Source organism: Salmo salar, chromosome 08 (genome assembly GCF_965601325.2).
Source record: "Salmo salar chromosome 08, fSalSal1, whole genome shotgun sequence".
Lineage (NCBI taxonomy): Eukaryota > Metazoa > Chordata > Actinopteri > Salmoniformes > Salmonidae > Salmo > Salmo salar.
Genome location: NC_138298.1, coordinates 20578551 through 20602371, shown reverse-complemented (window position 1 = coordinate 20602371; position 23821 = coordinate 20578551). Strand labels below are relative to the sequence as shown.

General features: G+C 42.3%; 2 protein-coding genes and 2 non-coding genes across 7 annotated transcripts in view; 3 read left to right on the top strand and 1 right to left on the bottom strand.

The window, feature by feature from the left end:
• The window catches only part of LOC106610178 (lipopolysaccharide-responsive and beige-like anchor protein), a 296378-nt gene extending 288242 nt beyond the window's left edge, over positions 1-8136 (bottom strand). For all 4 annotated transcript variants that reach the window (XM_045722742.2, XM_045722744.2, XM_082978435.1 and 1 more), the window contains exon 1: positions 7209-8136. In XM_045722742.2, coding sequence (XP_045578698.1) covers positions 7209-7391 — 183 coding nt within the window. In that variant the 5' untranslated portion in view covers positions 7392-8136. The remainder of the gene's footprint in view (positions 1-7208) is intronic.
• A 7617-nt stretch (positions 8137-15753) lies between these two features.
• rps3a (ribosomal protein S3A) lies at positions 15754-21521 on the top strand. Its single transcript, XM_014209379.3, has 6 exons — positions 15754-15898; positions 16713-16816; positions 17913-18100; positions 20166-20374; positions 20701-20810; positions 21358-21521. Exons 1-6 carry the CDS (start codon positions 15837-15839, stop codon positions 21483-21485), a joined length of 801 nt encoding a protein of 266 aa, XP_014064854.1. The 5' UTR covers positions 15754-15836; the 3' UTR covers positions 21486-21521.
• Positions 17784-17853, top strand: LOC123744322 (small nucleolar RNA SNORD73). Its single transcript, XR_006770900.1, has one exon. It is a non-coding gene; the product is annotated as a small nucleolar RNA SNORD73 (small nucleolar RNA).
• LOC123744323 (small nucleolar RNA SNORA17) lies at positions 20838-20967 on the top strand. Its single transcript, XR_006770901.1, has one exon. It is a non-coding gene; the product is annotated as a small nucleolar RNA SNORA17 (small nucleolar RNA).
• Positions 21522-23821: the final 2300 nt, after the last annotated feature.

The window sequence follows — 23821 nt, the reverse complement described above, 5'->3', positions numbered from 1 at the left end:
ACATTCTTTCTATGATGAACATTAGAACTATGATGGCCATACATCGCATTTGCACAAAATAAAATAGATTTTTCATTGTTAGATCATTCACTTGTGTGGCTGCTAGCCAAACAGTGTGGCACTTCTGTTGTAATCTGATAAAGAATGAAGCCACTTCTGCTGAATGTGATGCACTAATGTATTTTTCGTGAAGGAAAACTAAACTCTATTGAAGCAAAAAAAACACCACTTTTAAAATAAAATATTCTCGCTTTTATCCATAATAAAGTCATCATGTAGACTAGCAGCACTGTATCTGCCAGCTGTTGGCTAGAGCACACATGTTGAGACCAGAGTGGGCACATACACTATATAAACGCAACAGTTTGTGACAAAACTATCGGTAGAGATGAAAATACAATGGAAACACAATGAACTTTAGATTTTTATTTGGTACGAAAAATTACATGTTTTGTGCACTACGTCATCACGCACTGAATTTTATCCGCAACAAATCAGTTTGGTAAACACCACTGGTGGGAAAATGTGCATATTTTCTTTATGCAGATATTAGAATATTTGCATGAAAATCTGTCGCCAATTGGAAGGTATCAACTGGTCGATGGGCTGTTGGTCGACCGAGATTTCTTTAGTCGAACAGTAGCAAAAAACAATAATAATGTCATGGTGTACAAGACACCTGTGTGACTCACGCCTGTCTGAGTGGACTGGTCCGTTGTGGAGGCCGTGGGGATGGCAGTCCATCACTAAGACATGTGCTACTGAAATGGTATATGGTTATAACATAAGAACAATGGTGCAACACTAATCCAAATTATTTTGTGACAAATGTGCTTTCGCCCGCATTGGATAGTGGTGGCTGTCCGCGGTTCTAAAACATTGTTGAATTGCCGGCTTTTCCTAGACCATATTGCTATGTGCATAATAGCAAAGTTAACCAGCATATTGGTGTTGAGAAAAATGAAGCAGTGGAAGTAGGAAAAGAGAAAACAGCCTTTGCCTTAATTGTCTAATAAAAGTGACTAGAGAGGAAACCAACTTAATTAAGTCTATAATCAATAGCCTGTTAAAATGTGCCTGGCTTTATGAATCATCCATATCTACAGAAACAAGACAGATCCCGCTTAAGTGTCTGTTTAATAGCCTACTGATTCTGTGAGGACCAAGCCTCAACATGTTAGATAAACAATTTCACAAATTCAGCAGTTTTTTTTGCTATGCTGTAATAAAGACTTTCCACTTTTTATTTAGAACAGCCTATCTGGTAATATGTATTATTTATTTACTGTTGTTTACGCTCTTCCAAACTGTTAGAAATATTACATGTATTATAATAACCTACTTTTTCTTGATCTCCTTATTGTTACTATTATTATTATTATTATTATTGTTATTATGATCCTCATCATAATAAGTCATGCAATTATCATTAGTAGGTTTAGTATAGCAGCCTTGTATAACCACCACTGAACTGGAGGCCAAAGAGAACATCATATTTAGTCTTAATACAGTAACTTACTTAGGCCTATATTTCAATACTTATATCGGCTACTTTATCAATCATTCATACTATCACACGTCATTCATGATTTTAAATGCAATCAAGTATTTTGGTTTTAAAATAAAATAGTGATCCTTGAATAATTAGCAAACAATAAATAAACCGTTCCATTTGGGAAATTGCATTCACGAATGAATGCAACTGTTTTTAGTCTTTGCTGTAATAAAGGCTTTACAAAAATAATCACAACAGACTCTCTGGTAAGCTGATAATTGATTTTGTGTTGTTTACACTGTCCCAAACAGTCCGAAAAATGATATTGTAATCTAACAGCACCTGTTTGCCACACATAACATGGACGCAGCACTTGCTCCTTACCTTCTTTGTCTTGATCTTCAGTATTTTCCACAACTAGTCACATTTATTCCACACATCTGACTTCCCCTTTACCTTCTGAGCAACCAGTAAGTACATTCCCCTGTTTCGAGTTTGTCACGTCCTCTGTATCCATTTTGTTGTCACATGTTCGGAGTTTGTTATAATATTCTATAGGTCAGGCCCCATTGGTCACATGCGATGCATACATGTGTCACGTAAAGAGAGCAAGGGTTGAGGGTAGTTGTGCACGATATATCGGTGAACATATCGGAATCGGATGTCTAGTTTAATGCCGATGTGCAAAACCGATGTCAAAGCTGACGTACATACCTATATAACGAAGGTACATGACGTAATGACGCCACGTCAAATTTTGCCATATACGTGCAACACAGCATTCCTAAACTAGCCCACAATGTCTTCTGTGTGGGTCGAGCAGTCAACAAGTCAAGCAGTCATTTGAAAGAGTAAAACAATTTCAGCGAGACAACTCAAAGGCAAAACCCATTAAAGCCAAGATAATGGAATTCATTGCCCTTGACAATCAACCGTTCTCTGCACCGGTAAACACTACCAAGTGCGCTATTTTTCCGATGTTGCCCTACCGGAGTTACACAGTAATAGTGTCACTGCTATTAGCTTCATGACATACATTCTATGGAACGCCGTTTGGGTCTTTGCGTGTCAAAAAAGATACAGTAGTACTGTCAAAGCTGTACAAAAAAAAGTCTGCAAACAAGCAAACACCGGCCACGAAAGATGAGTTTACAATACCACGTTGGTAATAAAGCATCATTTGTTCGATCACAAATTCTGAGGTAGCAAGCTTTAGCTTGGTACCTAGCTAGCACCAATACAACCAGCCTGAAAACAATGACCAGTAAAAACTGCAGTTATTTTGATAATTCTTAGCAATTATTTAGGAATCCTTGTGAGTAAGTATTAGCTAGGTTGCCACTTGTTCGCCTATTTTTGCTTGTTTGCAGACTTTTGTACAGCACTACTGTTCATGAAAATAAATAGCTAGCCAGCTACTTAACCCTGTTGCCCAAAGCTAACGGTTTGCCTTCAAAATAAAATTATGTCATTGACAGTGATGCAAATAGTAGAATTATACCATATTTTTATTTTCAAGGCTAACCGCAAAGTCCACTATTGCGGCTAATCCTTATTGTGACTAGCTTCCGACCACCATTAAACAAATAAGAACGGTCTTATTAATTAGGGTTATTTTAGATGATGACACCTAGCTATATAGTTAGCTAGCTAAACAGATATCATTTTGCTATGTTTTTGGGGAAGAACATTGTTTGCATCCATGAGCTAGCTAGCTTTTTTTTGACCAGCACTGTAGGTGTGCGAGACAACTTTACCACCATCATAGCATACGTATCGATGAATTGTTGTGACATATGAAATACGAGTGTAATCAACACGTAAAGACCCAAACGGAGTTCCATAGAAATCCTGGTTGAGAATGAAATGACTGAACAAATATACAATGAAACAGCACAGCAAGTAAGTGAAAGAAATAGGTTTTGATTATGTTTTACTGGTAATGGGAACATACGTAAATGCCAACAAAATTACTTTTTGATCAGTGTGGTGTGTTTGTAACCTTTATTTAACTAGTAAGTCAGTAAAGAACAAATTCTTATTTACAATGGCGGCCTACCCCGGACGACGCTGGGCCAATTGTGCGCCGCCCTATGGGACTCCCAATCACGTCCGGATGTGATACAGCCTGGATTCGAACCAGAGACTGTAGTGACGCCTCTTGCACTGAGATGCAGTGCCTTAGACCGCTGCGCCCATGTATGTGTGTGTTAACTATTTAACTGTACTAGAAAGCTTGCAAGGCCGCTAAAATTTTCAATATCAATATCGGCCAAAAATGTCATATAGGTGCGTCACTAGTTGAGGAAATAGAGAATGTTTTTCCTAAACAAATTAGGGATTTTTGGTAATAGAACTTTTCAGTCAGAAATGCTTCAGCAACATGGAAAGCGAGATAAACACTGTTGAAGTTCTGTAGTGGTCGCTGCAGCATGGAGGAGAGAGACAATAGATGCTAGTCACACAGTCACTCGCTGTCCTTATAACACACCACAGCAACTCTGAACACAAACAAATCAATTAGGTTGGCTCCCTCTAGTCATTCGTGTATCTTCATTATTTCATCAAACAGTGCGCTTAAAGCAGCAGATAAGCTCAGAGCATGTCGTTGATTTGATTAAAACACATCAGATGTGTCTACATATGGAAAAATACACATTTAAAAATGTTGACCAATCGATTCGTCGAAAGAACAGACGACTCTTGGTAGACCAAGATTTTGTTTTAGTCGGGGACAGCCCTAATTCAGAATCCTACGCTACCCATGATCCCTTGCACTGTCCTAAGTCTGGCTGGATATCCTATTCATTTGAGAGAGATTTGTTTGAGGAAAAATTCATTTTGCCTTTGACCTAACAATGGGTGTATGAGTCATCTGCGGAGCGACTGCAAATTAGCCACTTCTGGAGAGAGGAGGTTCCAGCCACTATGATAAATCCAGCTGTGTGAGTGAGTGAGTGAGTGAGTGAGTGAGTGAGTGAGTGAGTGAGTGAGTGAGTGAGTGAGTGAGTGAGTGAGTGAGTGAGTGAGTGAGTGAGTGAGTGAGTGAGTGAGTGAGTGAGTGAGTGAGTGAGTGAGTGTGTGAGTGTGGTGAGTGTGTGAGAGTGTGAGAGTGAGAGAGAGAGGCGCAAGAGCGAGAGAGAGAGAGAGAGAGAGAGAGAGAGAGAGCGCAAGAGCGAGAGAGCAGAAAGAGAGAGCAGAAAGAGAGAGCAGAAAGAGAGATCAGAAAGAAGAGCACTGAGCATGAAATGCAAAGTGCCATGTCTCAAAAACCTCAAATGACATTGGCCATGCTAAACAAACAAGAGGGAATGGTGGGGAGACAAGTCGGGTACAAATGCATCAGAAGGCCCAGGGACTCACATTGTGTCCCAAAATGCACCCTATTCCCTATATAGTGCACTAATTTTGACCTAGGTCCCATATGGCTCTGGTCAAAAGTAATGCAGAATTTAGGGAAAAGGGTGCCATTTGGGATGCAAATAGAGCCTGAGAGATCCCCTCACTCTGGCACATTGGAGACCTGGCAGGTTGTCTCTACTGCTCATTTCTGTGTACTGCAATTATGTCTTCTCCTCTCTGGATAAAGAAACTATCATGAATATGCAGTTTATAATAGACACGTCGCTGGAGGGATAATATTTCTGGGTTTATCTCACGTCGTGCAGGCCAGCAGCACACAGCTGAAAACAGAGCTCGGAAACACGATGGTGCATAAAACTAGTACCACTGTGATATCGTTCAACTGAAAGACATGAACGACAGAAAATGTTTGACACCCCGCCCCCCCCAAAAAAAAAAAATCCTGCTTGGGTTTCTATATTTGGCATGACATTTGAAACAGCATTCTAAATGCTAAGGCATTGTTCCAGCAGTCAGACACTTATCCACTTTCCTCACGGCTACCTGAGGGTGAGGGCTGACTGCATGGGGGAGTTTAGTGTTCACGTGGGGAGGGAGGGAGGGATGGCAGGGTGGTTACAGTGCCGCCGTGCCCCACCGGCCGCATCCCTCCCAGTAGGTGCGATGGAGCCTACTGTGATGACTGGGGATGAGCCTCAGCCTGTGTGGGAGACTCCATTGTGTTGCCACAGTGACAAAGCATTTTTGCCAGTTCTTCCTCCCGTTCTCATTAACCGCCAGCCTTTCCTGCTCTTTTTCCACTTAACCCTCCATGCATTGCTTCAGTGACTCACTAGTCTATCCTATATTAGTTTCATTCATTCCTAGACCTGAGCCTCAATGTCTGCAGCCAACCAATGAGAGAGAGAGCGAGAGACCTTGCAGAGATACCTTAGAATAATATTGTGCAATTTGAGCAGACTATCATGAAATATGACACACCTCTTTTAAACAAACTGAAATCATGACAGAGAGATATCATGTAGGCCCTGTTCCCATATACTTACAGTCCAACAAGTATGCACTTTTGTCTATTACAATCCCACTGTAGAACTGTTACTAAAGTGACACTAAGATGTCACTTTAGTACCTATAGAGCACCACAGTATGAGTCATGATACCTATCAAATTTAGCGGTCAAACAGGGAAATGGTTCCAATCGTTTTTCCACCATGCATTTTTCCCATTGGGGATTTTACAAACACTTCAAATGAGGGCTGTGTTTCATGAAGGCTTACCTTGGCGTGACGCTTTGATAACCGTGTAAATCTCTCTAGGACAAGGTGACTTATTAATATATTCACCTGTATTTACCACCCAAAACTGAAACGCTAATTAGCTGCTAATGTGGCTATCATAAAGAACTACAAATGCCATGATGATCTGGAAGAGACTGACGAGTCGAGGCAAAGGTAAGAATCTCTGAATTAACTATCTAATGTTAGCTAAATGTAGTACTGAATAAATTGGCTATATTTCTTTCAAATGTACAATTCTGTGAACTGTCTTGTGCACGTTTTTAAATTGACACAATACCTGTTAGCAAAGGTGTCAGCTAGAGATGACGTGCAGGAGCTTGAAGGGATTTGTAGTTTTGCATGATGTATACGAATCTGAGAGTAAATAGAGCCGAATATATTGATACAAGTTGTCCTAGAGAGATTTACATGGTTACCAAGACGTCACGCCAGGGTAAGCCTACACAAAACAGACTTTATTTTAAATGTTTCTAAAATCCCCTATGGGGAAAAAACAATTGGAACCATTTCCCTGGATCGCTAGGTTTTATGGGTATTACGACACCTCCACTGTAGGGCTATAAACATAATTTTTCTAAACTATGAACAGGATAAGACTATTCCCATTGCATCCTGTATGAATAATATGAAAAGTGATCATGCCTCGCTGGTGGGTTACAAAGCTTAACCAAGTCATGACTTGTAAAACCAATATAGCATTTCCATCACCATGCAAATTCTACAAAGAAAACTCTTATGCAACATTAGCCCACACATGTTTAACTTATAGGCTATATCCTAGTTCCGCATAGCCTACTACTCTAGTTACCTTATCATGGAAAGTAAATATTATGCACTCAGCTATTGGACCATATAGTAGGCTAGCTAATGAAGTAGCCTAGTCACAATATAGCCTTCATTATAAACAAATATTGTGGCCAGGAGGTAGCCTAATGTCTACCAGAAAAATAGAAAAGGCAGGTTGGTAGACAGAGCAACGTGTAACATGACCCTCTGTGGACGGTTTCCTGGGACTATTTAGATTAGAGTGTGGCTTCCGATAATCAGCTTACCAGGTTGAAGACGGTCTCCACAATGTCCCGGTTGGAAACTTCCCCAACTTCCACCAGACCGGCGAGGACAGCGAATTTCATTTTGATTCCTCGGATTGGGATGCCAGGGTTGAGCGACACCGCCGCAGCTCCATCACCTTGCCCGGCTGGTCGCCCAGCACCAGGCGTCTCCTCGCTAGCCATCGCTACAGGAGGACAGGTGGCGTTGACAGGTAAGGCACCTGTTCACCCCCAAACGCGGTAATGGGATACAGTAAAGTCGGTGAAAGAAAAAAAAACAATGGTATCCTCTTTCCAGCTATGTCGACAGTCTGGAGGTAAACAACGAAAATATTTCCCTCCCCATTCAAAACAGTTCCCAAAATAAGCCTTCGAGTCAACAAAGTATGTTTTGTAGTCCGCGAAAGGCACAGGCGCACGAGAGTTGGTTTTCTACTCGATGACACCGCGACATTGGAGTTGTCACTGCGTTTCCATGTAGAACTCCTCTCCCCCGGTCGGAAACTTGATAAGGAGGCGAATGAAATAATGCATCAAAACCCGTTCACTAAAATGGACCGGCTTAATAAGATTTGGTTCTAAAGGCAAGTCGCAGAGACCTTGCCCTTCCTCCCCTCTGTCAAAATATAAGAGGTACCTGCGACTTTCATTTCTTCACTAGTCCAGCCAGGCTACAGCAGTAGAACTTGCTATTGTCACAGCAGGCTTGACAGGTAGAGTGCTGTCATGAGCAACAACTCCTAAACGTGGCTCAAGTACCGCAACAGCGCCAGTGGTGCTCGACAAGGGACAGCAGTCATCCACTCGGTCCTTCCCTAAAAACTGCTTGACTTGTTCAAATTTCAGTGTTAACCCACTTACAGCGCTTTCTCTTCCTGATTTACCCCCTGCTACAGCTCTTCCCCGCCATGACAGTATTATACCAGTATTCTGCCAGCGGCACAAATGATGACGTCATGTTCGTATGGTAACGAGGAAACCTTTAAAATAAAAGCCCGCATTTCAAAACGTTACAATTCAAAATATATTACATTTCAATCAATGGCCACTTTTACTGTGCCAACAAGAAAAGGCAATAGGTAATTTATGAAATCAAATAAAAAATATTGTTTAAAAAAACTTTTTTAAGACCTACATACACATACAGAATATTGTGCTGTAGAGATAACTTTTATACGTGTCTCAGCTAATGTGGGGTGGAAAATACTCAGTAGGGTCTCTAATAACCAAATATGTGTCATTTTTGAAGGGGACTGTGTCACACGGTCTGCTGCTGGCTGAGTATTTACTGAGTATTTCACACCACACTTTATCTGAGGCAGGTAGAAAAGTAATCTTTACAAGCCAATATGTATCCCATGTAAAGTCTATAACAGTGTACTGCATTGGGGGCTAAGGAGGGGGTGGAGTGAAAAGCCAGCAGCAGGCTGTTCGACACAATCCACCGCCAATGCTAATTATATTTGGTTAGCAGAGATGTGAGTGAGTATTTCCCACCACAGTTTATATGAGACAGGTAGTAAAGTGTTTTCTCTACAACCCAAAAAGTACCCGTTGCCTAGCACAAGAGACCAATTTAAATTTTGCAGACTTTATTGAATAATTCCAATATCATACACATGTATTTCTTTAAATGTAGCCTACACAATAGCTTTCAACATTCCAGTATTTGTTTAAACTTTCCAAAGAAATGCATAAATAATACAAGAAAATCAATACATTGGTTGCAAGTGAAAAACATTTGTACCACAGTAGATTGCAAAAAAAAACGATAATCCCAAAGTTTAGCACGTATTTACACGGGGACTCTTATTTACGGGGGAAAAAATCCGCGATCGTGCTGCCAGCATAATATCCTGCTGATAAGAGAACAGTAATGAGTGGAGCATGCGCAGTTGGCATCGAGTGACTTCGACAGGGTGTCTCGGGCGTTGATATATCTCAATGGTCTCAGGTGTAGCCCAGGTGGATGGCGCTGTGGACTAGTTCATGTTCGGGACAGAGGGGAGGCGTATAATGCAGGAAACGAGCAGGGCTTCACAAACATTCGGTTCCAAAGGAATAGAGTCAAGTGTACAATTTCGCCTCATATTGCAGCCGGTTGGCCTATAATGCAGAGACGTCTAAAGGCAAGAGGAAGATACTTGCTCGAGTCAGGAGTCATGTACTGATGTGCACTCAAAGACATACCAGAGATTTTGCATTAAACAAATTGCATATAAAAACTCTAAGGATTAGGCTGTAATAATGGTTGTCAATGTAATGTTTAATTTTTCCTATAGGCAGACTTTAGGCATTATCTACCCACATGATGCAACCATGGTTACAGTTGTACAGAAGGGGAAACATTTGTAAACATGTTTATATTATTTCTAAAAATAAGAGTAGACAAAATAATGTCCTGCTGTAAAAAAAAAAAATGGAAGTCATATTCACATGAGACATGTAAATTGTGATGCTTCTCTCTACAGTCCATGCAGTGGAACATTGACAGCTGTAATGCAACCGGAGGTGATAGAAACCAGACATTAAAAGGATGTGACAGCGATGCTTCTCTTGCCTCTTCCAGTCACTGACCCATGTTGCAAGAAAGGCATTGCACTGTACTTGTGCACGTGACATTAAAACTTGAAACTTGTCGAAGACGTTTATGAGACCAAATAAATACATTGTCAGATAGGTTTCTATTTCATTTAGCCTACGTATATTGAATAGCCTATGTATGATTGAAGTGTAATCAGTGTAATCAAATGCAATGTATTTGAACAAAGATCGTTATTGCATGATAAAGATGTGTGTCTCCTCTCATCTCCTAGGAGGCTCTGATACAGGATGACTTCAGTTGCTCAATGGGATGTGGGATGGCTCCCAGTCCTAGGCTGCATCCTAAATGGCACCAAATTCCCTATATAGTGCACTACTTTTGACCAGGGCCCATAAGGCTCTGGTCAAAAGGAGTGCACTGTGTGGGGAATAATGTGCCATTTTAGGACGCAGTTCTAGTGCTGTTGACAAGGAGTCAGGCAGCGCCACAATTCTTTTGACCTCACAAGCAGTCCCTCTCCATGGGGACACTGGGACACGAGGCAGTCAGTTGAGTTCCAGCATCAGACAGCGGTTGCGTCCCAAATGGCACCCTGTTCCTTTTAATGTGCGCTACATTTGACCAGAGCCCTATGGGGAATAGGGGGCTCTGATCAAAAGAAGTGCACTATAAAGGGAATATGGTTCCATTTGGGACATAGCCAAAGTCAAGGTTGGTCTCTGTAGCAGTGACCTGAAATATAAGTGCTTACTACAGTGCAATGCTTTAATTTACATGCAGGTTACGTTGAGTGGGTTCAAGTCAAGACACTTTTGCACTGACTTACCTGAGGTAACCTACAAAATGAAAGTAAGAGAGAGTATTGATATAGTAACTTGTGTTTCATAGTGGGCTGTTGAACTGCAACCTTGATGACATAAATTAAATACACATTTAATTTACAACATTTTCTTTTCTTGTTTTGTCTTTTGTGTTCCACATCGCATTAATGAATTCAGCTACTCACACAGCTTTGTGCCAAAGTGCTCTCATCTTTTGATTGGATGAACATTCATTATATCCTTCCAAATCAGTACCTGAGGGAAATATATATTTTTTTAAATATCCTGAACAAATAAAGGCTGCTAAAACCATACGGTTGGAACACATATCCTCTTGACTGTTTTCTTTAACAAATGTATTCTGCGTGAAGCTTGGATTTACTTTGAACCCCCCCATGGGGCAGATTCCATCAGAAAACGAAGCTGAGTGAAGGCTGTTGCATTATGGTGACAAGAGGGAATTACACACATCTCTCCAGAGACTACCCACTGGGCACAGATGTCAATTCAAGGTCTATTCCACTTTGGTTCAATGTCATTTTATTGAAATGACATGGACAGGTCCGGTTTAATGCAGGGGTTTACCGGGGCTGAAGCCCCTGGGCCCAGGCCAGTGGGGGGCCCAAGAAGCATATATACAGTATATATTATAATTTTTTTACTGCAACCAGAGGAGGATTCAGGAGCCCGCTCTCAATGAGTGTAGACAACCTGCTGCTGCTGCTCTACTAATCATCAGATGGGGGGAGGAGAGGAGGTATGGGGCCCACGTGGGTAACTGGGGGGCCCTGCCTTGATTGGGTAACCGATTAATAAAAAACTGCATAATAAATAAATGTGACCGGTCAATTGCGTGAGTCAGGGGCTGGGCCCAAGAGCCAAAAAAACACAATTACGTTTTTTTTTATCCAACCACAGGAGCCTGCTCTCAATGTTCAAAATACCCCAGAGAGCATAATTTAGCCACAGAGGATCAATCGTTTTAAAAAAATAACTGTGGATTAAATTGTATCAAAAGTGCATACAGTGTACTGCAAAATAAAGGAAACACCAGCATAAAGTGTCTTAGTGTATTGGGTCACCACAAGCTGCCAGAACAGCTTCAATGCGCCTTGGCATAGATTCTACAAGTGGACATAAACCATGCCAGGAAAATGCACCGCACACACCATAACATTCACTTTGTATCCCTCACTTACTTAAATGTCTCCTTTATTTTGGCAGTTACCGGTTGCCTACAGTCGGGAGGCCGCAATTTGGCTAGCATGCACGCCAAATATACAGCTTGTTGCATTGTGGCCATAGACATATAATCCATAAAAGGGATTTGGAACCTCTACCCTGGCAATTTGAGTGTTAAACTCATGGGTACACTTTCATTGCCTGCCAGTCCTGATTTAAATGGGAACTGCCATCTATGGATTATATTCTATGCGGCTGTCGGTTTGTCTTTTGCAAATTTCAAAATGCAATCGTGGGAAAAATGTACCGTTTGGAAAGCAAGCAACGTTGATTCAACCAGTGTGCCCAGTGGGTAAATGTATCCTTGTGATGATGATGATGATGATGCCTTTCTGAATAGGAGGCTGATTTTTAGCAGCATGCTACAGAAGGTAGGCAATATGGCAGGCAATCAAGATAACGTTTTTGGAGGCATGTTGTGAGAGAAGAGGATGCTGCACCTCTCTTGATTTTGGTTGTTGACTTCAACCAGGCGAGAAGGTCAAAACATTTTCAGTGATAAGAGTAAGAACATTTTGGGCGCCTGCTGATTTTAAAGCCAGATGAGGGGTTCAAAACGTTTTCAGTGACAAGAGTAAGACCTTTTTGGGCGCCTGTTGATTTTAAAGCCAGGTGAGGGGTTCAAAACGTTTTCAGTGACAAGATAAAAAACTTACTCCATGTTGGATGGTTGTTGAGCTTTAAAGACCCTCACTTCCATTCTCCTGATCAGGGATTATCCCTGACAAGGAGATGACAGGAATGTTATTAATTCTATTTAAATTAATCTTCATTAGGTGTTACAATATGTCTCTAACATGCACATTCACAGACTTATTTATACAATGTATATGATTTATGTATACTGTACATATGAGGGATTTGGCCAAATTAGGCTTCACCAACATTAGGACATATGTTGAACATTAAAGAGTACCTTTCAGATACTGTATAGAATCTTAGAAAAAAGGTGCTATCTAGAACTTAGAAGGGTTCTTCGGCTGTTCCCATAAGAGAACTCTTTGAAGAACCTTTTTTGGTTCCATGTAGAACTCTTTTGGGTTCCACGAAGAGCCCTGTCCACAGAGGGTTCTACATGTGAACAGCCGAAGAACCCTTTTGGAACCCATTTTTCTAAGAGTGTAGAGACAATGTAGGTCTAGAATGAATGTATGTCAATGTTTACATTTTCACCAGGTTCAATTCAGCTAGGCGTCATCCCTAACCCTGTAATGACACAGTTGTATCAGTGTCCTAATAACGGGAGGAGGCAAGACACACCTGCATGGAATGTTAACGGTTTGAGGTTCAGGTTCAACCTGTTTTCTTCATTAAATATTCACTTGTTGGTTCACTCATACAGCATGTTAGGGACGACTGTCACGCAGTGTACTTGGCTGACTGAATAGTGTAATACAGTGCAGAGTATTGAGTAATATACATGCATATAACATATAGTTTAACATAATAATATGCATATAAGATATAGTTTAACAGAATAACATGCATATAAGATGTAGTTTAACATAGCATGCATATACACTGCTCATAAAAATAAAGGGAACACTTAAACAACACATCCTAGATCTGAATGAAAGAAATAATCTTATTAAATACTTTTTTCTTTACATAGTTGAATGTGCTGACAACAGAATCACACAAAAATAATCAATGGAAATCCAATTTATCAACCCATGGAGGTCTGGATTTGGAGTCACACTCAAAATGAAAGTGGAAAACCACACTACAGGCTGATCCAACTTTGATGTAATGTCCTTAAAACAAGTCAAAATGAGGCTCAGTAGTGTGTGTGGCCTCCACGTGCCTGTATGACCTCCCTACAATGCCTAGGCATGCTCCTGATGAGGTGGCGGATGGTCTCCTGAGGGATCTCCTCCCAGACCTGGACTAAAGCATCCGCCAACTCCTGGACAGTCTGTGGTGCAACGTGGCGTTGGTGGATGGAGCGAGACATGATGTCCCAGATGTGCTCAATTGGATTCAAGTCTGGGGAACGGGCAGGCCAGTCCATAGCATCAATGCCTTCCTCTTGCAGGAACTGCTGACACACTCCAGCCACATGAGGTCTAGCATTGTCTTGCATTAGGAGGAACCCAGGGCCAACCGCACCAGCATATGGTCTCACAAGGGGTCTGAGGATCTCATCTCGGTACCTAATGGCAGTCAGGCTACCTCTGGCGAGCACATGGAGGGCTGTGTGGCCCCCCAAAGAAATGCCACCCCATACCATGACTGACCCACCGCCAAACCGGTCATGCTGGAGGATGTTGCAGGCAGCAGAACGTTCTCCACGGCGTCTCCAGACTCTGTCACGTCTGTCACATGTGCTCAGTGTGAACCTGCTTTCATCTGTGAAGAGCACAGGGCGCCAGTGGAGAATTTGCCAATCTTGGTGTTCTCTGGCAAATGCCAAACGTCCTGCACGGTGTTGGGCTGTAAGCACAACCCCCACCTGTGGACGTCGGGCCCTCATACCACCCTCATGGAGTCTGTTTCTGACCGTTTGAGCAGACACATGCATATTTGTGGCCTGCTGGAGGTCATTTTGCAGGGCTCTGGCAGTGCTCCTCCTGCTCCTCCTTGCACAAAGGCGGAGGTAGTGGTCCTGCTGCTGGGTTGTTGCCCTCCTACGGCCTCCTCCACGTCTCCTGGTGTACTGGCCTGTCTCCTGGTAGCGCCTCCATGCTCTGGACACTACACTGACAGACACAGCAAACCTTCTTGCCACAGCTCGCATTGATGTGCCATCCTGGATGAGCTGCACTACCTGAGCCACTTGTGTGGGTTGTAGACTCCGTCTCATGCTACCACTAGAGTGAAAGCACCGCCAGCATTCAAAAGTGACCAAAACATCAGCCAGGAAGCATAGGAACTGAGAAGTGGTCTGTGGTCACCACCTGCTGAACCACTCCTTTATTGGGGGTGTCTTGCTTATTGCCTATAATTTCCACCTGTTGTCTATTCCATTTGCACAACAGCATGTGAAATGTATTGTCAATCAGTGTTGCTTCCTAAGTCGACAGTTTGATTTCACAGAAGTGTGATTGACTTGGAGTTACATTGTGTTGTTTAAGTGTTCCCTTTATTTTTTTGAGCAGTATACATGTTGTGAATAGTTAAGTCAGTGTTTTCCAAACTCCAAGGGATGCATGTTTTGTTTTTAAGCCCTAGCACTACACATCTGATTCAATTAATCAACGCATCATTACATTATGATTATTTGAATCAGCTGTGTAGTGCTAGGCCAAAAACCAAAACGTGCACCCCCTAGAGTCCCCAGGACCGAGTTTGGAAAACACTGAGTTAAGTCAATATATGTTTATTTTCTCATAATTCAGGTGAATAGTCTTTCCTTCATCATGAATATGTGAGTGAGTATTTCGGTTGAAGTTATTTAAGTTACAGCGACTGTAAGTTAAATTTTGTTAATTTGTGAAAGTGTTGGTGCATCGTATTTCACTGCCACAGTAAAAACCAGTGGCTGTTCTAATTTATATTTTATACTCAGTTACATGTTTATGCATATATTCATTCATTCTGGAACAGAGATTCATATTATTATAAATCATATATGAATTATATAATATAATTATGTATTTATTTACAGAATTTCAGACATACAACACAATATGTGTCAGACTGAATGTCAATCATTCATGTGAGCGTATGAACTGAGCTAACTGTCAAAGTGGGGGTGTTTAATTGTTTATTTGGATCCACATTAGCTTTTGCAGAAGCAGCAGCTATTGTAGTGGATACAGTGTGATCAGGATAGAAATATCAATATTGTAGCATAACAATACTATATCATACAATGTAGCAAACACTTCCTGAGTTTATTAAATGTTGTTATAACGTATCAATAAAGGACTGCGATATCACGCTAGGCCAGTAGTGAACGACAACGTGCTAGTTTGAGGTCTCAACATATCGCGAGTCGCGAGATGTGAGAAATCTCAGCTCTGTCTTTAACACTCGCGATAATTCCTATTTCCTTCTCTTTCACTCCCTGTAGCCAACATGGCAGTCGGCAAGAATAAGAGGCTGACCAAAGGTGGCAAAAAAGGTGCCAAAAAGAAGATGTAAGTAGCGCAATTCATCCATTAAATCGGGCAATACACACTATTAAGTTCAGGTTATTGACTTTTAGTTTGAAAATGTGAAGGATGAGGTTGATATTGACTGGATGCACTCAGACCAGTGGCTGTTGCTAATCTGCTTGGCTCAGTGCGCATTCGGTGTTCATGAGTTTGCATAAGCGACACTGAACTGTTACGTAAGAGACTGTCAAAGTCTTAACCCAGGCTGCATATCGTGAAGCATTTTATATAAATGTGCCGAAATGCACACATTTGCCTGTAATCTAGCGACATCGGCTGTCTTAACAAGCTAAACTACCTAACTAGATCATTATTGTAGCTATGGTGGCTAACAAGATGGCAGACATGTCCACGTTATGTTCATTGCTGGCTAACGTTAAAGTATTTTCTACGAAATGGTGTGGTCAAACAGTATTGTAGCCAAGCCAGCCAGGGCTACATGTGCGTGGTGCCGACCCTTCAGTCGTTAGCGAGAAAAGGCAAATTTGTCAGGTAAGATAATTTAGCCAGTTAGCTGGGCCTTACATTAGTAACCAGCTAGCTAACGTTATGCTATCCCAGTCATGTTTTATTGATTAGCCAGGTGCCTGTTGAATTTCCACGTTTGATTGTACTGGAAGTTGACGTTCATACCATTGCCAGCATTTGACAATAACAAGTTAACGTTAGCCCTTTGGTTGGTTTCACGTAAACTAGACTGCAACCTTAGTTTCTTTAGCTAGCTACATAGGCCTGTGTCATATCAAAACAGATTAACAGAAGTGATATTGACCACACTACTTTCTCTATCCCCCAGTGTCGACCCTTTCTCCAAGAAGGACTGGTATGATGTCAAGGCACCCGCTATGTTCAACATCCGCAACATTGGCAAGACCTTGGTCTCCAGGACTCAGGGAACCAGTAAGTCTGCTTTTCCAACAGATGCCGATTTAATGGAGCAACACATGGTTCAGTGGTGATGGCTACCGGTATGAAGACTAACATGCAGCAGAATAACTGCAGACAGAGCCACATGGTTCTGTGGTGATGGCTACCAGTATGAAGACTAACATGCAGCAAAATAACTGCAGACAGAGCCACATGGTTCTGTGGTGATGGCTACCAGTATGAAGACTAACATGCAGCAAAATAACTGCAGACAGAGCCACATGGTTCTGTGGAATTATAGCAGGGTTTGGAAACTGGGGGTTGATTAAAGTGAGATGAACTCCTGACCTTGTACTGTAACCAGCTAGCTAGGTAGCCTAATTCAACTAGCTTTGGGACAACTTTGGGAGTCTGTATATTGGTTGGACTCACTGAGTTGTGCATCGTTCTGGTGGGTGGTGACGGATAACCGTACCGCAGTATAGCCGGCTTCGCCCAAAATGTTTCTGGTTAACAAAAGCTTATGTATAATCTCTAGGGATGTACCAGACAACGTGAAATGTTCCTCGCTATCAAATCAACATCAGTATTCAACTTTTGTCCGAACCGCGCCGTATTCCTGCCAAGTTAGACAGCGGTCTGCCATTAGACCACGCACTTCACGTGAGACTGCCTACCACAAAATCTACCATTTATTTAATAGCGAGGTACACATTTCACTACATCTGGTAAGTAGAGTTCCTAGAGATTATACATGTGCTTTTGTTGACAGGAAGTGTTTGCTTGGCGAGGCCGACCCTGTTGGTAGGGTTATTTTCCGTCAACACCAGAACGATGCACAACACGGGGAGTCCCAACTAATAGTCCGGAAGTTGTCCTAAAACTACCATTTAATATGGGTTTGTTGGTCAGTAATGTCCCTTTTAGTTTTCCCTTTTAAAATTGTTTCAGATTGTCGGTCTTGTCTTGGTTTTGTGTGTACCGTACTGAACACAATGGGAATGCATGATGACAAATTGTTTCGGCTCAATGATTGCCACTGATTACTGGGAAAGAGATCTGCTGATGTTCCCTGCCTTGGCCTCCATTCCCCTCACTGCATCCCACATCAACTAATCTGTTCTACTAGGAATTGCCTCTGATGGTCTGAAGGGACGTGTGTTCGAGGTGAGCCTTGCTGACCTGCAGAACGATGAGGTGGCCTTCCGCAAGTTTAAGCTGATCTCAGAAGACGTGCAGGGAAAGAACTGCCTGACCAACTTCCACGGCATGGACCTGACCCGTGACAAGATGTGCTCCATGGTCAAGAAGTGGCAGGTGAGGAATCCTACAGGAGGATGGAACACACAGCTGGATTTGTGGAGATATTGTGGTTTTGATATGCGTTTAATCACAGTACAAAATGTATGGAAATGGGTCATACTGCCATTAACTTCTATGGGCAAGCGTCCCACCTACTCAACAGCCAGTGTAATCCCGTGGCGCGTTATTCAAATACCTTAATGCTATTACTTCAATTTCTCAAACATATGACTATTTTACACCATTTTAAAGACAAGACTCTCGGTAATCTAACCACACTGTCCGATTTCAAAAAGGCTTTACAAGAAAGCAAAACATTAGATTATGTCAGCAGAGTACCCAGCCAGAAATAATCAGACACCCATTTTTCAAGCTAGCATATAATGTCACATAAACCCAAACCACAGCTAAATGCAGCACTAACCTTTGATCTTCATCAGATGACAATCCTAGGACATTATGTTATACAATACATGCATGTTTTGTTCAATCAAGTTCATATTTATATCAAAAACCAGCTTTTTACATTAGCATGTGACTAGCATTCCCACCGAACACTGCCGGTGAATTTACTAAATTACTCGCAATAAACGTTCACAAAAAACATAATTATTTTAAGAATTATAGATACAGAACTCCTCTATGCACTCGATATGTCCGATTTTAAAATAGCTTTTTGGTGAAAGCACATTTTGCAATATTCTCAGTAGATAGCCTGGCATCACAGGGCTAGCTATTTAGACACCCAGCAAGTTTAGCACTCACCAAAGTCAGATTTACTATAAGAAAAATGTTATTACCTTTGCTGTTCTTCGTCAGAATGCACTCCCAGGACTTCTACTTCAATAACAAATGTTGGTTTGGTCCCAAATAATCCATTGATATATCCAAATAGCGGCGTTTTGTTCGTGCGTTCAAGACACTATCCGAAAGGGTAAATAAGGGTGACGAGCATGGCGCATTTCGTGACAAAAAAATTATAAATATTCCATTACCGTACTTCGAAGCATGTCAACCGCTGTTTAAAATAAATGTTTATGCTATTGTTCTATAAAAAAAAAAAACGATAATATTCCGACCGGGAAAGCCTGTATACGTACAAAGAGAGAAAATAAATACATCTCGTGCACGAGCGTGAGTCTCAGGGTACTCTGACCAGCCACTATCCAAACGCGATAATGTGTTTCAGCCAGAGGCTGCCTCGATATCATTCAGCTTTTTCCCGGGTTCTGAGAGCCTATGGGAGCCGTAGGACGTGTCACGTTACGGCAAAGATCCTCAGTCTTCAATAAAAAGAGCCAAGATGAACAACAATTTGTCAGAGGGCGCTTCCTGTTTGGAATCTTCTCAGGTTTTTGCCTGCCATATGAGTTCTGTTATACACAGACACCATTCAAACAGTTTTAGAAACTTTAGGGTGTTTTCTATCCAAAGCCAATAATTATATGCATATTCTAGTTACTGGGCAGGAGTAGTAACCAGATTAAATCGGGTATGTTTTTTATCCCGCCGTGTCAATACTGCCCCCTAGCCCTAACAGGTTAAAGGTGCAATATGCAGAAATCACTCCGCCATTTAGTTTGCCTAATTTCACTTTTTGACAAAACAACCAGTCTTTGTTTAGAGAATCATTATACCATCTAAACCGATGTAATATTTTCTATAACTAAACATTTTGTATTTTCAGCTGTTTGAAGCTAGTCTAAAAAAGATGCGAATCTTAAGAACAGGAAGCATAGAAAAAACAAACATCTACCGCTTCTTATACTTGCGTTCAATGAGAATGACAGAGCTATAACTCGCATTTCTATGAATTTGGTCGGGTCGTCCAAAAAGTGTCATTGCAACTTTAAGCTGAAAGGCACCGCCTTTCCCTCATAGTTTTTCTCAGCACACGTGGAATGTAAACCACAATTTCAACACTGTACCCTAATACTGTCACACCACCTTCAAAAGTGATGTACCATTATGGGTAATCTCAACACTATGAATTAACCTCTGCCCTGTAATGTTATTGATAACGTGTTGGGCCCAATGTACCCAAAACTATGAATTTACCTTTATCCTGTCTCCCCGCCAGACCATGATTGAGGCCCATGTGGACGTGAAGACCACCGACGGCTACCTCTTGCGTCTATTCTGTGTTGGCTTCACCAAGAAGCGCACCAACCAGATCAGGAAGACGTCGTACGCCCAGCACCAGCAGGTCCGTCAGATCAGGAAGAAGATGATGGAGATCATGACCCGTGAGGTCCAGACCAACGACCTGAAGGAAGTTGTCAACAAGCTGTAAGGATGTTCGCCGTCCTGTTGCTGGTTCAATAGAATGTTCTGCACTCTGGGAAGATGTGGTCCATGTGAAATGCAACATGGAGTGCATGCATATTAATTGGCTGTTAGATGAGGCAAATCATTTATTTCAACAAAATTGTTGCATGTGTCGAACACTTTTCCTGCATCTTTAATTGTGTTCAGTTAAGTGTTGATGTCTGAGCAAGTTGAATGGCTTTCGATGAAGGCAGCCAGTAATTTAACTAGATCTCTCAGCCGGTCATTTTCAGTAGCCAAGCCAGGTTCCCTCTTACTGATTCACTTCTTTTCCCTTTGTCCTCTAGGATCCCTGACTCCGTTGGCAAGGACATTGAGAAGGCCTGCCAGTCCATCTACCCCCTCCACGACGTCTACGTCAGGAAGGTTAAGATGCTGAAGAAGCCCAAGTTTGAGTGTAAGTCACCTTGAACCTCAAACCTATCCTGCCCCTTGAGGCGTTGCAGTCCGACAATGTGTCGAGCCTGTGTCATAAGGGGCGGAGAGTGAAAGGGTTATGTCTACACCAAGGACCCAGAACGGTGGGTACTTGGAGTGATCATGGCTCCGACAGATGGCACAATACTAGACAAGTGATGGTGTGAAAGAAAGCCTATCCAGGATCTTTGTCAAAAACTTACCATGCATTAAAGAACCTCCACAAAAACAACCAAGGTTATTAAAGGTCACCTTTGACTGAGCTTGGTTTAATCATGACCACTGTAAGGGCCCCTCCCAGCATCTGGCAGCAGTTCTGTACGACAATTGTATCTTAACATATGCCGATATGGCTGCATTTACAGGCAGACAATTCTGATCTTTTGGCCAAATAATTATTGGCCAAAAGATCCGATTTGGATTGTGTAAACACAGCCTAGCATACTAAATTGACTTATCCAATGTGTCTCTAACAGCCTTGAGTTGTACTCTGGTGTTGCGCTTATATAATTCTTGTCTCCTTCCAGTGGGCAAACTGATGGAGCTCCACGGTGAGGGTGGTGGCAGCAGTGCAGCCAAGCCCTCTGGGGACGACACCGGGGCTAAGGTGGATAGGGCCGACGGCTACGAGCCCCCCATCCAAGAGACCGTCTAAACACCTGACAGATTTAATAAAAAAATGTAAATGATACTCAACTGTTGGTGTCTTCTGTTAATGGGATGGTTGTTTAGGATAGTTATAGAGCTATTCTTTTTCAGGCATAAATCAAAGCATTTATAGTTACTATAGAAACCATAAATGCTTTGATTTCTATCTGGAGAAAGAAAAGCTCGATGTAAAACTCAACGTGTTACGCGGTTGAGGCCGGTTGTACGTAATGCCAAATTCTAAACTGGAGGCAGTTTACGGCTTAGAAATTAACATTCGCCTCTCTGGTGGACATTCCTGCAGTCAGCATGCCAACTGCGCACTCCCTTAACTTGAGACATCTGTGGCATTGTGTTGAACTGCACATTTTAAAGTGGCCTTTGTCCACAGCACAAGGTACACCTGTGTAATGATCATGCTATTTTATCAGGTGAATGGGTTCTTGGTAAAGGAGAAATATACACACAGGTATGTAAATACACTGCTCAAAAAAATAAAGGGAACACTTAAACAACACAATGTAACTCCAAGTCAATCACACTTCTGTGAAATCAAACTGTCCACTTAGGAAGCAACACTGATTGACAATAAATTTCACATGCTGTTGTGCAAATGGAATAAACAGGTGGAAATTATAGGCAATTAGCAAGACACCCCCAATAAAGGAGTGGTTCTACAGGTGGGGACCACAGACCACTTCTCAGTTCCTATGCTTCCTGGCTGATGTTTTGGTCACTTTTGAATGCTGGCGGTGCTTTCACTCTAGTGGTAGCATGAGACGGAGTCTACAACCCACACAAGTGGCTCAGGTAGTGCAGCTCATCCAGGATGGCACATCAATGCGAGCTGTGGCAAGAAGGTTTGCTGTGTCTGTCAGCGTAGTGTCCAGAGCATGGAGGCGCTACCAGGAGACAGGCCAGTACATCAGGAGACGTGGAGGAGGCCAACAACCCAGCAGCAGGACCGCTACCTCTGCCTTTGTGCAAGGAGGAGCAGGAGAAGCACTGCCAGAGCCCTGCAAAATGACCTCCAGCAGGCCACAAATGTGCATGTGTCTGCTCAAACGGTCAGAAACAGACTCCATGAGGGTGGTATGAGGGCCCGACGTCCACAGGTGGGGGTTGTGCTTACAGCCCAACACCGTGCAGGACGTTTGGCATTTGCCAGAGAACACCAAGATTGGCAAATTGCCACTGGCGCCCTGTGCTCTTCACAGATGAAAGCAAGTTCACACTGAGCACGTGACAGACGTGACAGAGTCTGGAGACGCCGTGGAGAACGTTCTGCTGCCTGCAACATCCTCCAGCATGACCGGTTTGGCGGTGGGTCAGTCATGGTGTGGGGTGGCATTTCTTTGGGGGGCCGCACAGCCCTCCATGTGCTCGCCAGAGGTAGCCTGACTGCCATTAGGTACTGAGATGAGATCCTCAGACCCCTTGTGAGACCATATGCTGGTGCGGTTGGCCCTGGGTTCCTCCTAATGCAAGACAATGCTAGACCTCATGTGGCTGGAGTGTGTCAGCAGTTCCTGCAAGAGGAAGGCATTGATGCTATGGACTGGCCCGCCCGTTCCCCAGACCTGAATCCAATTGAGCACATCTGGGACATCATGTCTCGCTCCATCCACAGACTGTCCAGGAGTTGGCGGATGCTTTAGTCCAGGTCTGGGAGGAGATCCCTCAGGAGACCATCCGCCACCTCATCAGGAGCATGCCCAGGCATTGTAGGGAGGTCATACAGGCACGTGGAGGCCACACACACTACTGAGCCTAATTTTGACTTGTTTTAAGGACATTACATCAAAGTTGGATCAGCCTGTAGTGTGGTTTTCCACTTTAATTTTGAGTGTGACTCCAAATCCAGACCTCCATGGGTTGATAAATTGGATTTCCATTGATTATTTTTGTGTGATTTTGTCAGCACATTCAACTATGTAAAGAAAAAAGTATTTAATAAGATTTCTTTCATTCAGATCTAGGATGTGTTGTTTAAGTGTTCCCTTTATTTTTTTGAGCAGTATATTTTGTGCATATGGAACATTCTTGGGATCAATACTTTACAGGTAGCAAAACTTTCAGTGTATTTATACTAACGTTACCATGGCACTCATGCTCAAGATTCAAGGGGCTCAATTACATCGTATTGCAATATAGGTTAATCAAATTGACTGCCATATGGAGTTAAAATATAAACCCTTCTCAGTATTGTGGTTTACGTTACTGTAAAAACAAGCCAACTTCTCTTGATGAATTGGGCCTCAAATGTGCTATTGGGTCATTCCTATGTGGTGCCCTTTCTGTCCTAAGTAAAAATGTTGGTGTAAAATGTGGATCCCAAAAGGC